Genomic DNA, 13,345 nt, shown 5'->3' on the forward strand with positions numbered 1-13,345 from the left:
CAGACACACTCTGCTCTCTTGTGCCTTCCTATCTTTGCTCATACCATTGTTTCTCATGTCTATTTGCATCTTTTCTACCTGGGGATTTCCTGCCTAATCTTTAAGGCCAGCTCTGATTTAACCTTTTCTGGAAAGCCTTCCATGGTGACCCCAGGAAGAATACATGGCTTCCTCTTCTTCCCTCTCCTATATGACTAATCATGCTTTTATTACTATTTGTCAGCTTGTCTGCTTATACTGGGAGTTTCCTGTACTGGACCCATGGCTGTGTCCCCAGTCATGCCAGCACAGGGGCATAGAGCAGCCATGAGATTTGTTGGTTGATTGGGTGTTTGAATAAATAAATGAATGAATGGTGAATGAATCTATCCTTGAACCATCACTTCTTGGCCAGCACCAGAACTGCTGCTTCCAGGGTTAGCCCATTTTATAGCAAAAGGGGAAACAGAAGGAAGGGACTGCTCTGGAAGGGAGAAAGAAAATCAATAAAAATGTAAATCTGGCTGAGAAAAGCTGTCCCAGGCTGGCTGTGGGGGGAGATAAGACTGGGCAGGCTGAGCCCTGGCTGACAGTGGCAGAGAGATTAGGGGACAAGCAGAGCTGCAGCCAGGGCAGGGCAGAGCGAGGGTGGTGCCTCCCCTCAGGGGTGCCTTCTCCCTGTCCTTACTGCCCACTCCCACCTCCACCCCCATGTGCTCCTTTCAGGAACAGGGGAAGGGGAAGGAAACTTACAAATATTGATCATTAGGTACACTGCCTGTGAATGAGTATGTTATCATTATTTTGTCTTCATACCTTCTGGGAGACAGGAATGATCAACCTCACTTTACAGGTGAAGAAACTGAGAGGCAAAGAAGTTAAATCTTGTTTGGGTCACACCGTGAATCAGTGGCAGAGTCTAGATTTGAACCCAAATCTGACTGACTCTAAAACTCTGTTCTTTTTACTCCACTCCACTGGAGGTCTACCGCCAGGCTTCAAATGGTCCCCAACCTCTGAAATCAGAGGCACAGTTGTGTATAAGTTTGTGTGCATTTTTAATGGAGAGTCTATATCTTTTATAGGATTCCCTAAGGTGGTTGCCACCCACTCCTGTTGCCTATACCATGCTGCGTCCCTGGAGGTGGTGGCCTTTGAGCTGGGTCTGGAAGTTTGGGCAGGACTTCATGAAGCGGGATGGAGAGACAAACAATGGAGTGGGGATGTGAAGAAGGCCAACTGGGTAGAGGGAAGAGCACATGTAGGGGCTTGTTAGGGGGAAAGAATTCAACATGTCTAAAGAATGGCAAGGGTGCCGTGGGTTCTTTCTTTTTTTAATAAATTTATTTATTTATTTTTGGCTGTGTTGGGTCTTCGTTGCTGCGTGCGGGCTTTCTCTAGTTGCGGTGAGCAGGGGCTACTCTTCGTTGCGGTGTGCAGGCTTCTCATTGCAGTAGCTTCTCTTGTTGCGGAGCACGGGCTCTAGGCACGCAGGCTTCGGTAGTTGTGGCGCGCAGGCTCAGTAGTCGTGGAGCACAGGCTTAGTTGCTCCGCGGCATGTGGGATCTTCCTGGACCAGGGCTCGAACTTGTATCCCCTGCCTTGTCAGGCAGATTCTTTTTTTTTTTTTTTTTTTTTTATGTATTTTATTTATTTATTTTGGCTGTGTTGGGTCTTCGTTGTTGCGCATGGGCTTTCTCTAGTTGCGGCAACCGGGGGTTACACTTCATTGCAGCGCGCGGGCTTCTCATTGCGGTGGCTTCTCTTGCTGCAGGGCACGGGCTCTAGGTGCGTGGGCTTCAGTAGTTGCAGCATGTGGCCTCAGTAGCTGTGGCTCACAGGATCTAGAGCACAGGCTCAGTAGTTGTGGCGCATGGGCTTAGTTACTCCGTGCCATGTGGGATCTTCCCGGACCAGGGATTGAACCCGTGTTCCCTGCACTGGCAGGCGGATTCTCAACCACTGTGCCACCAGGGAAGTCCCAGTTCTTGCTCCTCGTTTATTTGTGCTCCAATCATGGCTCCTGGCCCCCTGGCATCTGCCTGCCCTGCAACTTCGCAGCATGAGTCTACAGCCTAAAGGAACTCCGGGCCAGGCGTCAGGATCTTCATTCTGGTTCCAGGCCTGTTCTCCGCTGGATTTTACCACCATAGCATCTAGTAGGAGACTTAGTGCCTCTCCTCCAACTCTCAGGGACAGGGTGAGAAGAAAGTGAGCTCACAGGTGTAATTGCTTGCGGCTTCCCATTGGCCAGAGGCCATGTCAGGGAAGAGGGCTGCTCCCTGGACCCCCTGAATCCCTGGGAAGTCGCTGGCCCTTACCTGTTCCACCCCTGGCTCTCAGCCCCTCGTCTCTCTTGTGATTACTCCTGGAGTCTCCTCCCTGACCAGCCTGGATGATTTTAAGCACAAGCACCTCGTCTTCTTCGAATCTCAGCTCAACCCAGAGGTAGACTAGCATGAAGCTATGGCTGCTTGAGCACCACGGCCTCTACCCAGGCCCAGGGAGAGGCTTCAGCAATACGTTCCTGTTGTCAAGTTCTCAGGAAATTTGCAAAGGTAGACACTCTCACCACTATGGGTCAAGATTGCTAGTTCTTTCCACTCCAAGTTTCCTTGTGTCCCAGTTTCCCTTTATGTGAAGCAGTTGGCATGGGCATTTCTGGAATATGGCTAAGGGGGAGTGGAGTTGGGGATCAATTTAATTTGGATTCATTGGGATATAGTTATGTGGTTCTCAGTCACCTCTATGAATAGATAAATCATTGCTAGCTACCTCTGTACAGAGAATGGCTTCTAGGAATCATCCTACCCACAGTCCAACTCATTTGGCATTGTGACATCAAGGTGTCATATCCAGAGGTCATCTTGTGACATGAAAGTGTTTTCTCCTGCCTGGCCCTGGAAGTATATGGGCAATAGAGGAGAAACAGGTTTGAAATGTATAGAACCAGAAGCTAGTCTTTAGAAAATATTTCCAACCATTAGGGGGAAAATTTTGGAGGTACGCACAGCAGTTAGTAAAAAATCTTATGCTATTTTTCTGAATTGTGAGATGTATTTGTTTTGACTTCTTTTTTCATTCTAAGTAAATATTCACCTTCTTCCCTAATTTTGTGTTCTTTTTCTTAAAGAGGACTCCCCAAATTGTATAAGCGTCAGTTCCCACAAAATCTAGATCTAATCCTGGCTCTGGCATTTACTTTGTGTGATCTTGGGCAAGTTGCTTATCCTTCCTGAACCATCTCCTCTTCTGTAAAACCTGAATGACCATTTGGACAGGTGAGGACTTGGAAAGCCTTGTGACCTTATTCCCCTTCTGAAACCATTACTAGAGGAAGTAGTCAAGCCGAACAAAAATTAGACCAGGATATACAGGTAGGGGAAGATGTAATATACAAGAAATAACGGTGAGCAATGAATCCAGTAAAACTTAAATCTAAATAACTGGAAATAATCTGGTTATTGCAGACCTTAATACAGTTTGGAAGAAAGGATTTTTGTAACAGAGACACATTATGCAAGAACAAATTTAATAATAAGCTATATCTATAATTCCAGATTATTTCTGCAAAACCTGGGAAATGAGAGGGAAGGAGGAGGAAGATGGACATACAAACAGCCTCTTCTTGTTGGAAGAGACTCTGAAACTCTTGGCACTGATAAATTCAGGCTCAGATATTTGTTAGACATTTAAAGGTATCAACCAGCAGAACAAAAATGGGAATTAGAACTTTTGTACCTCCCTCTGCTTTCATGTGGCATAGCCTCAAAGCCCTGCCACCGAGAGCTGAGCAGAGGGCCAGAGCCACGTCTGCCCCCAAAGTCCCAGCTTCTCCCCTGGCCCACAGCACAGGGCTGGACACGGATTTGGGAAGCTCCTGCTGATGACTCCCTGTCTCTTGCCTCCCAAGCAACCAGATTGGGCTGGAAGCAGATTGGGAAACTCTCTCCCCGTCCCAGGGAGATAATCAGGCCAGATAAGACTAGCCATAAAACAAGACAAGGCAAGACAGGGCCTGACACAGACAAGACCTTGTCTGTTCAGACCCAAGCATCCCATAGACCCACTTATTACACAGAGCCACGCATTATTGCTTCCAGATCACAAGCCTGGGCATCACAAAGAACAGGTTCTTACACCAACCCAGGCATCACAGAGAACCAGATGTTACCCCAAAATGTGGGTGTCACAGAACCAGACATTGTCTACACAACCCCAGGTGACATAGAATCAGGCACCTGGGAGGAAATGGTGAAATTGGGATTCTGCTAGTCACAAAAGTCAAAAAGTGGCTTTGGTGGGCCCAGGTCAAATGTGTGAAATCTTGGCAATGCATGGGTACCAGTGAGTCTATGCTGAGTGTGTTTGGTCTTTGGGACCTGGGTCCCCGTCTCCACCAGGCAGAGAATAGGCCTCGCCCAGACTGTGGCTACCTGAGGGCAAGGGCTGGGATTTCCTGACTCCAGAGAGTGAGTCTCCCTGCACAGCCAAGGCCCCTGGGGCCCTCACACCAGGTTTCCTGAAGGCCCTGCCTAGCCTGGATGTCGTGAGTGGGACCAGTTCCCTCCCCAGGGTGTCTCCCCAAAGCTCAGGGCTCTGCCTCCAGGGGGCGCCAAATGGACACTTCTCAACAGAGGCTGTACTGGCCCCAAGTCCAGGCTGAGCGGGGCTGGGGAGGAGACCTGAGTCTGTCCTGGCCACACAGATGGTCACAGCTGAAGGGGCCTGAAAGCTGACAAGTTCATTTCCACCTGACAGAGATGGAGGCTGGGAGGCTGAGGCTCAGAGAAGGTGCTCCAGGTGAGCAGCAGAGCAGGGCCAGGACCCAGTACGCGGGGCAGCCTGGCCTACTATCGTCCACTGCTCTATCCTCGGGCCCTGGGGGAAAGATACGCAGTCCTTCCACCCAGGAAAGCCTGGTTTCAGGTCAGCCCGTGTGGCTGGGGGAGAAGAGGGGGAAGACCCTCAAGCTTCAGAAGTGGCCAACACAACAAACCCGCAAGTAACTCTTTGGTTCAGGTGAGCAAACTAAGGCCCAGAAAGGGTCAGTGGCTTGCTCAAAGCCACACAGCAAGTTAGTGGAGGACTCATAATTGGAAAACAGGGCTCCCAACCCCCAATCTCAGGCAAAGGGCCCAGAGGACGTACTCGCCATGGCTGCCAGTCCTGGCCAGAACGGGGCCCTGGGACAGCTCACACTGTGGATTCCTCAGGCTCCTTCTTTGCCCCTGACGCTAACAGCTGCTGCTGTAGGCCAGAGTTGGGTATGGTCGCCTTGGTCCCCTCCTCTTTGTCCTGCTGCCTTAGGATGGCCAAAATCAAGGCGAAACAGGCCAGAGAGCCTGTCTTGAAGAAGAACTGGAGGCCGATGAACCTGGGAAAGAGCAAGTGACCCTTGAACTCAGGACCGCCCCGTTCAGGGCTTGGATGTGCTTGGGCTGGAAGCAGAGTGGCGTCAGAAATCATCACCCATTATGTAGCTGGAGACGTTGAGGCGGGGATAGGCCTCCAGCCCCAGGACAGTGGACCCTGTCACCATGGCCTTGGCTGGGAACCCCTAGAATTGACCCCCATGGGGGTCCTTCCTTGGAAGGGGCAAAAGGCTCCAAAGAAGCCTGGGCATTCTCCCTGCCCTGTGCTGACTGCCTCGTGGCCTGGGCTGGCCCTGCCTCCCTCTGGGTCTCTCTAAGGGCTCAGGGGGCCTGACAGGTGCAACTCTGGATCACATCGCTTGCCACAAGAAAAGGAGGATTCCCCCTCCTGTTTGTCTAATTCACCAAGACTCCTCTTGACTTTTCCTCCTCTAGGAAGCCCTCCTGGAACCATGCACTCCTCAGAGCTGGAAGCGAACAGCTCTCTGCTCCCAGCTCTGCTAGTAAGTCCCTCCCCCCAGCTGCCCATCCATCCCAGGGCCTGCAGCCTCTCTGCCTTCAGGTTCCTTTGGTCTCCCCATTGTATGGATGGGAAGATTAAGTCCCCAAAAAGGCAGGTCTCGCCATGAGGGAGGCAGAGCTGGGCCTGCATCCTAGGCTTCCTATGTCCTAGATAGAGCCATCTTCCTAACCCACCCCAACTCCCTGTTTCTCTCACAGCTGGGCCGCTCCCCTGATTCTCCCCTCACTCAGCCAGCACAGACTGGTCAGGCCCAGCTTTGCCAGTTATCAGCTGTGTGACTTTGGGCCACTCACTTAAATCTCACTTTCCTCATCCATCAAAGGGGGAGACAAGGTCTAGCTTGCAGGACTGGTGAGACCAGCACTGCACAGAGCACCGGTCACCTTGCAGGTGGATGCCAGTGGACCTCCCCTCCCTGCTGGTGGCCTGCCTGGGACCCCAAGAGTGTTTCCAGAAGCTTTCTCACAGCCCCCTGGTAGCCCCTACCCCCGGTCTCACCGGTTTCGAAGCAGGTCGTGGTCATAGTAGTGGCAGACGGCCCGACGCCCGCAGCTCTGGGCCCAGTACACACAGGTGGTGTCAATGGCACTGCCGTGGATCACGGGGCTTGGCATCCAGGCTGCAGGAGGTGTTCAGGGGACAATGGAACCCAGCACCCCGGTACCTCCCCTGCCCACTCCCTGGCATATATAACTCTTCAGGGCTCTGAGGCACCGAGGGCCTCTTGGCCCATTAAGTCTTCAGCCTTCAAGCCCGCCCCTTACCCTGGTATTGGATGCAGTCTCCCTGATGGGCTGTTTAGCTGCTTGCGCACCCACCTCCAGGGTACCTAGGTCAGATCTGTGACCCTGTGGGCCAGTGAACCCTAAGGTCGGGGACCGGGCCCCACTCATCCCTGTGCCCCCCGGGCCTTGGACCAGTGGTCCCCAGCACATTCTTTACCCAAAACTCTCAGGAGCATGAACTGGATCCCCACAGCCAGAGTCTTGTCTTCTTTCTTCACTCCCCTAACAAGCAGGGACAGGGTGACATGAGGATTGAGAGGGTTCCAGCCTTCAAGGGGCTCTCACCATCCCCTTCTCTCCCACCACCCAGCACCAGCCTGCCCCCAGTCTGAGGTTCTTGGGGAGCGGGGCTCAGGCCCCACACTCCCTTCAACCGGCAGAGCCGGGTCCCGGCTATACCCGCTGACCATCAGGGCCCTGTGCTGACCTCCCTGTGTTGCCGGTCACAGACACCCCTCTCTCCCCACCCCCTGGTCCCACCAAATTCTTCCCTTCCTCCTACACTTGGCAAAACCTGGAGCTGGGCAACCAGACACGCTGTTTAACTTCCCTGATCACTATGATGTCTCAGCCTGGGGTGCCCTGGCAATCACTGGCTCCTCTTCCTAAGTAATCCCAGCAGTTGGCATTTGTGGAGTGCTTACTACGGCTCAGTTATTCTGTACTGCACCCCCCACGTCCCCCCCCCATATGGTAGGTATAGCATTAGGCCCATTTTACAGGTAAGGAAACTGACAGGTTGAGTGACTTGGCCAAGACCCCACGGCTGATGGCTGTCAAGGGTTGGAATTTGTGCCATACACTGCCTGCATGAACTTCTCTTAATCAGCCTGCCTGCTGGGGCATCTGACTCCTCTACTTTTGCTCTTGCAGCCAGCCTGTTTTATGGATCTACATGCCTTCTAATATTGTAAGGGGCTCCATCCCCCTTCTAATTTTCTAGAAAACAGATGGGGAATAAAATAATCCCAGCATAATGAAAATTTGGAATTATCCTGCTCTGAGGTCCTCTTATGGCCTCAGGTGACAATTTGTCAGTCCCAGCAGGCACCCTCAGGACAACGGCCAGAAAGATCTTGGACCAAGAGGCAGTGCTCAGCACAGGCTGGGTCCACAGTGGGCACTTAGTGCTTGTTGACTTGAAGTGGAAGAGTCGTAGACCACACGGATGGGGTTTGGATTTCTAGATGCACCACCTGTGACCAGCTCACTGCAGGTCGGGTGGGGTGGAGAGTCAGGTGACGCTCCCCCACTTCCTCCTCACTGAGACTGGAGGCCAGGGCAGGGGCTTAGGTGTGGCCTCTCCTCCTCTGGGGAAAGTAGGGTCTGGGCTCTGGGCCTTGGCATCAGTACTATTCCACCGAAAACTTGCTACATGACCTGGGGCTAGCTCCTGAATTTCTCTGAGCCTCAGTTTTCTTATCTGTAAGATGGGGAGAAAACTTCATCTCAGCAGTTGCCATGAGGATGAAGACAGGACAGTGAGAGCCTGGTCTGCTTCGGGGGCCCAGGACACCTCCTTCTTCGAACACCTCCCTCAGGATCCCTTATCCTGCCTGTGGTTAGGAACCTCTTGGTATCCACTGGTTCCAGCACGCCCCTGCTTTCACCTTAGGATGAGCATGAAGGAGGGTGTGTGGGTGACACTAGCCAGTGCTGCACCCAGGCTGACCAGGATCATGAAGGGCAGCACCAGGTGGCTGCAGGTTGAGTCGCAGGAGCCTGCTGGCACAGGGCCGCCCCCTACCACGCAGCTGCAGTTGGTGTAGAAGACCTAGGGTGGGGAGGGGGGAAGAAGAGCCTTCAGGAACCTCTAAGGACAAGCAGCTGGCCAAGGGGTGAGGCCCCAGGAGGCTTATGAGAGACCCATAGACACACACAAACTGGGGCAGAGCTGGCTGGATGCTAGGATTTCTGACCCCTTGGCTGAGTCAGGATGGCTTGAGCAGCCTGACAGGTACCTGGACACAGGCTGTTTGCACACAAATGGGCTGAGCCCAGGCTGAGGCTGTGGGGAGAGGGGACGTGGAGAAGAGAACAGGGAGAGGGAACTAGAAGAGAGTCACTCCCAACATAGCACACACACACACACACACACACTCACACACATACCTATGTACTCACACTCTCATACACATACATACACTCACACACACTCACTACATATACACACATGTACTGTCAAACATACTCACACTCACACCCCACACACATGCTCACACACTTATATACTCACACACACTCACACACCACATACACTCACTCATTCTTTCACCTGGTGATGTCAGAATGTTCCAAATTCCTGACTGTCTGTGCAAGGAATTAAAGCAACAAAGTATTTTGAGGAAGGAATTCAGATTTTCCAGTTCAGTGTTCCCCCTTCCCGCTTTACTGAGGTCTTCCAGGGCACTGGATTCTAGAGTGAATTCTCAAGGAGAGATTCAAGCACAGGATGGAGAGGGGCAGATAGCATCAGTGGGAGTCTTGGTTCAGCAGGTAAGGGAGGCGCAAGGAAGGCTTCACCAAAGTGGGGTGTTAGATTTGGGTCTTGAGAAATGAATAGGAGTTCACCAAGAGGAAAACTGGAATGAGTAGAGGGAAAGCTAAATGTAAAATCACAGTGGCATGAAAAAAGCCAGCAAATCTTTCCTTCTGTCGGGAGCAGAATGCATGCAAAGAGAAGGCAGAGGGGAGGCCTTCTCTGCCTTCTCTTTGCATGGGGGTGGGGTGTGTGTGTGCTGGGGCCACACTGTGAAGAACCCTGGACACGAAAGAGAACATGACTGCTGTTTCCAGAAGCAGCGTGGACTAGGTGCCCTGTCAGTCATCCTGCTGACAGCAATCTAAAATGATGGATAAAATAAAACAATGAAAACAATGTCCTGAGAGCATCTATGAGCTGGCAGGAAGGAAAAAATACTCAGGTTCAGTACTAAGTGAGGCAAACCCAGAGAGGCGAGCAGAAGCCTGAAACAAGGTTTGGCCGCCAGGTGTTTGCAGAACCTTGTGCAATGGAGCACAGCTTTCTGAGGCTGGGGGCTACAGGGCCAGAGGACGAGTCCTAGCCCTCCTTCCTGCCAGGTGAAAAGTCTAATAGGAGACGCCCGGAAAACTGGGGCCCCACCAAAGGCTGAAGAATGAGGAAAAGCTGACCCTTTTCTAAAGTGCAATGAAATGTCCTCAGGCTCACATTTGATTGCAACCCTCATTCCCAGCCCCAAGTTGGCCTGGAAAACCCCCAGATTCTTTCAGAATTGGTCTAGACCACCAGTGTCCTCAGACGCCTCAACAGGAGCAAAGCTGAGCCAGGAAGACCTGGCTTTTCTTTTCTGCCCCTAGATCACAGTTTCCCAACCAGTGTGCCCCAGAGACCTTGGCCTCAGCTGAGCGACAGGCGTGCAGGGAACCCATCAGCCCTCAGGGTGACCTGGTGAACTCCGGGCAGCTGGAACTCTCTGGGCCTTTCACCTCCAGCTTTGGCAGCTTTAGACTCTTCCCAATGTGAAAAGGGCTGGGAAGCCCTGAGATGGATGCTGGGAGCCTTGGAAAGATTTTAAGCATGGCAGAGACAAGACCTGATAGCACAAAAGCTGCTCTGGCTGATGCAAGAGGATGGACCTGATTGGGGATCCTGGTAAAGAGGCAGGAGGGAGGGGGAGGGGGAGGGGGATGGAGAAAAGGGTTTTGATTTGAGAGATATTTAGAAGGTGGAATTAGGGCAAGGTGAGAGAGAAAGAGACGGGGAGAGAGAGAGACAGAGACAGAGAGAGAGAGGAGAGATTGGAGACCTAGGATTCCATCTTGGGTGTTTGGGTGCTCCATCCATTGCACGACAAGGCTATGCTGCCACATGTGCCTGCCCCCCTGAGCACACACTGTTTGGACCTTCACCACGGGCTGAGCAATCCACTGGGTCGGAGATACAATGAAGGGACAGGTAAGTGGAGAAATATGCCAAGGCCAGGTTATTGGAAGAGAATTATCCTGTTCTTTTTTCTGGAGGCAGAAGGTTGCTGGGAGAGATTAAAAAGCTAGAGGCCTTTCTCTTGGGGTTTTCCCAGACCTTCATTCATATTCATCTAATTCCATGGCAGGAAGTTCGTCTTATGAATGACTTTAATCTCTCCAGCTGCCTCTGATTCTCACCCCCTAGGACCCCACCCCCTGAGCCCTAGTTGCTGCCGGCCATCCACGTCTCCCATCTTTCCCCTGGGCCTTTACTCATTCATAAATTGTTACTGAGCACAGCTGTGCTGGACACTGACTGATCCATCTCTGGGCTGAGTAGCTCAGGTTGGCCTGAGGAGGCAGGCTCGCCAACAGACAATTCCAGGCCAGGGTGACAGTTTGTGAGTGCTGACCAGGACTCAGCTACACCCTCCTCCAAATACTATACCCAACACAACCTCTGAGGATGCACTGGAGAGGGGGCTGGGCTCAGAGGCCAGAGCCCTCAGCTCTAGTCCCAGCTCCGGCATTAAAACTTTGGGCAGGGCTTCCCTGGTGGTGCAGTGGTTAAGAATCCGCCTGCCAATGCAGGGGACACGGGTTCGAGCCCTGGTCCGGGAAGATCCCACATGCCGCGGAGCAACTAAGCCCGTGCGCCACAACTACTGAGCCTGCGCTCTAGAGCCTGAGAGCCACAACTACTGAAGCCCACGTGCCACAACTACTGAAGCCCGCGCACCTAGAGCCCGTGCTCCACAGCAAGAGAAGCCACCGCAATGAGAAGCCCGCGCACCACAATGAAGAGTAGCTCCTACTCGCCACAACTAGAGAAAGCCCGCGTGCAGCAACAGAGACCCAACTCAACCAATAAATATATAATAAAAAATTAAAAAAAAAAAGAATCCGCCTGCCAATGCAGGGGACACGGATTCAAGCCCTGCTCTGGGAAGATCCCACATGCCGCAGAGCAACTAAGCCCGGGCGCCACAGCTACTGAGCCTGTGCTGTAGAGCCCACGAGCCACAACTACTGAGCCCACGTGCCACAACTACTGAAGCCCATGCGCCTAGACCCCGTGCTCCGCAACAAGAGAAGCCACCGCAATGAGAAGCCCGCGCACCACAGCAAAGAGTAGCCCCCACTCGCCGCAACTAGAGAAAGCCAGTGCGCAGCAACGAAAGACCCAACTCAGCCAAAAATAAATAAATAAATAGATAAATAAATAAAATTAAAAAAAAAAAAAACTTTGGGCAATGCCTGGTCCTTTCCTGGGCCTCCCTTCCCCATCTGTATAATGGGCATAATAGAAGTGTGATTACTGCATGCTTAAAATTCCTCAGACACTGTGCTGAGTGCTTTTCATGGATTATGTCATGTGGCTCTTCACTTAATGAATTTATCCGGGTAAAACATTAGCACAGTGCCTGGTATGTAGTAGACACTCAATACCTCCATTTCACAGACCAGGAAACTGAGGTACAGATTAAAAAATTCGCCTAAGGTAACAGAGCCAGTTAGAGGCGGAACAGGGATTTGAACCAGGTGGCCTGGCCTCAGTGCTCACAGGCCCCTATCCACAGGAGTTCGCTGTTGCCTCGGGGATCCAACCCCAGCTGCCAGGGCCTGGGGGACTTTGGAAGGGTCTCAGGGAGATCAAACCAAGTCAGGACAGTAAGTGCTAGGAGGCTCGAAAGCCTGGATTGCGATTATTCCAAATGCAAACAGTTTACACAGCTCAGGTGGCGCCTGGCTGGTTTCTGAAATATCATCAGCCAGGTGCTTTACTCTGCGCCAGCCCGTGGGCCCCAGGTCTCTCCCTGTAGGAGTCTTGGGCTTAGATGCGGATGCCCAGCAGGACACAAGGGCAGGGGTTCCGCATGATGGGAGTGGGGGTCTCCGGAGAGAGGGAGGCGTTGTCATAACAACCAGCCTGACACCACACCCACACACATGCTTTATTCCAGCCTGGGGGCCCTGAGGAAGGTGAGCATTGTCCCCACTTGTCCTTTGGGGGCAATGAGAGGAAAGCAGAGGAGGAAACAGCTGGTCTTGGTGGTACTTCTAAGATTCACGTAGAACGCACTGTTGCTAGTTACGCTGCCCACTCCTCCTCTCCCCCACGACCCCACCCCCGGGAGCTCCTTGACAGCAGGGACCCTTGGCTCTGGGTCTGTCCTCAGCCCCCAGCACAGGGCCTGGCACAAAGGAGAGGCTCCGCGAAGGTTTGTTGACTGACTGACTGACTGAATGGGCTCATTGCTCCAGCCTCCCCACTGGTCTCCCTGTCTCCTGGCCTGCATTCTGTTCACCTTCTTCCGCACTATGGCCTCAAATGTGATCAGACACAGGTCTGACCCTGTCACTCCCCTGCTTAAAACCCATCCAAGTCTCCGCATTGCTCTCCAGATAAAGGCCCCACTCGTGGCCTGGCATTCAAGGCCCTTCCTTATCTGGGCTTTGCTTTCCCTCCATGAACCCTTATGCTTCTGCTCCAATAATTTCTTTGCAGTTTCTTGAAACACTGTATTTGTGTGTGTGTGTGTGTGTGTGTGTGTGCGTGTGTGTACCATGTGATGTGCCCTCCCTGCCTGGAAAGCCCTTCCCTAGTTTGCCTGCCCACCCTTGAAGATCCAGCACACATGCCACGTCCCGTGAGGCCTTTTGGGACCCTCCCAGGTGGGATGTATCTCCTTGCATCCTTGTCTGTACTTGTGGGGACCACCTCTCCTGCCTAT

General features: G+C 52.4%; 1 protein-coding gene across 6 annotated transcripts in view; it reads right to left on the reverse strand.

The window, feature by feature from the left end:
* Positions 1-2,790: 2,790 nt before the first annotated feature.
* The window catches only part of SLCO2B1 (solute carrier organic anion transporter family member 2B1), a 59,444-nt gene continuing 48,889 nt past the window's right edge, over positions 2,791-13,345 (reverse strand). For 5 of the 6 annotated variants that reach the window (XM_059930800.1, XM_059930799.1, XM_059930797.1 and 2 more), the window contains 4 exons: positions 8,273-8,436; positions 6,820-6,884; positions 6,376-6,496; positions 3,493-5,356 (listed from right to left, as the gene is read on the reverse strand). In XM_059930800.1, coding sequence (XP_059786783.1) covers positions 5,176-5,356; positions 6,376-6,496; positions 6,820-6,884; positions 8,273-8,436 — 531 coding nt within the window. In that variant the 3' untranslated portion in view covers positions 3,493-5,175. Of the gene's footprint in view, positions 2,880-3,492; positions 5,357-6,375; positions 6,497-6,819; positions 6,885-8,272; positions 8,437-13,345 lie in introns of those variants that run through there. The other variant, XM_059930798.1, reaches the window with a different exon arrangement.

The sequence above is a fragment of the Balaenoptera ricei genome, chromosome 8 (assembly GCF_028023285.1).
Source record: "Balaenoptera ricei isolate mBalRic1 chromosome 8, mBalRic1.hap2, whole genome shotgun sequence".
In the NCBI taxonomy this organism is placed as follows: Eukaryota; Metazoa; Chordata; class Mammalia; order Artiodactyla; family Balaenopteridae; genus Balaenoptera; species Balaenoptera ricei.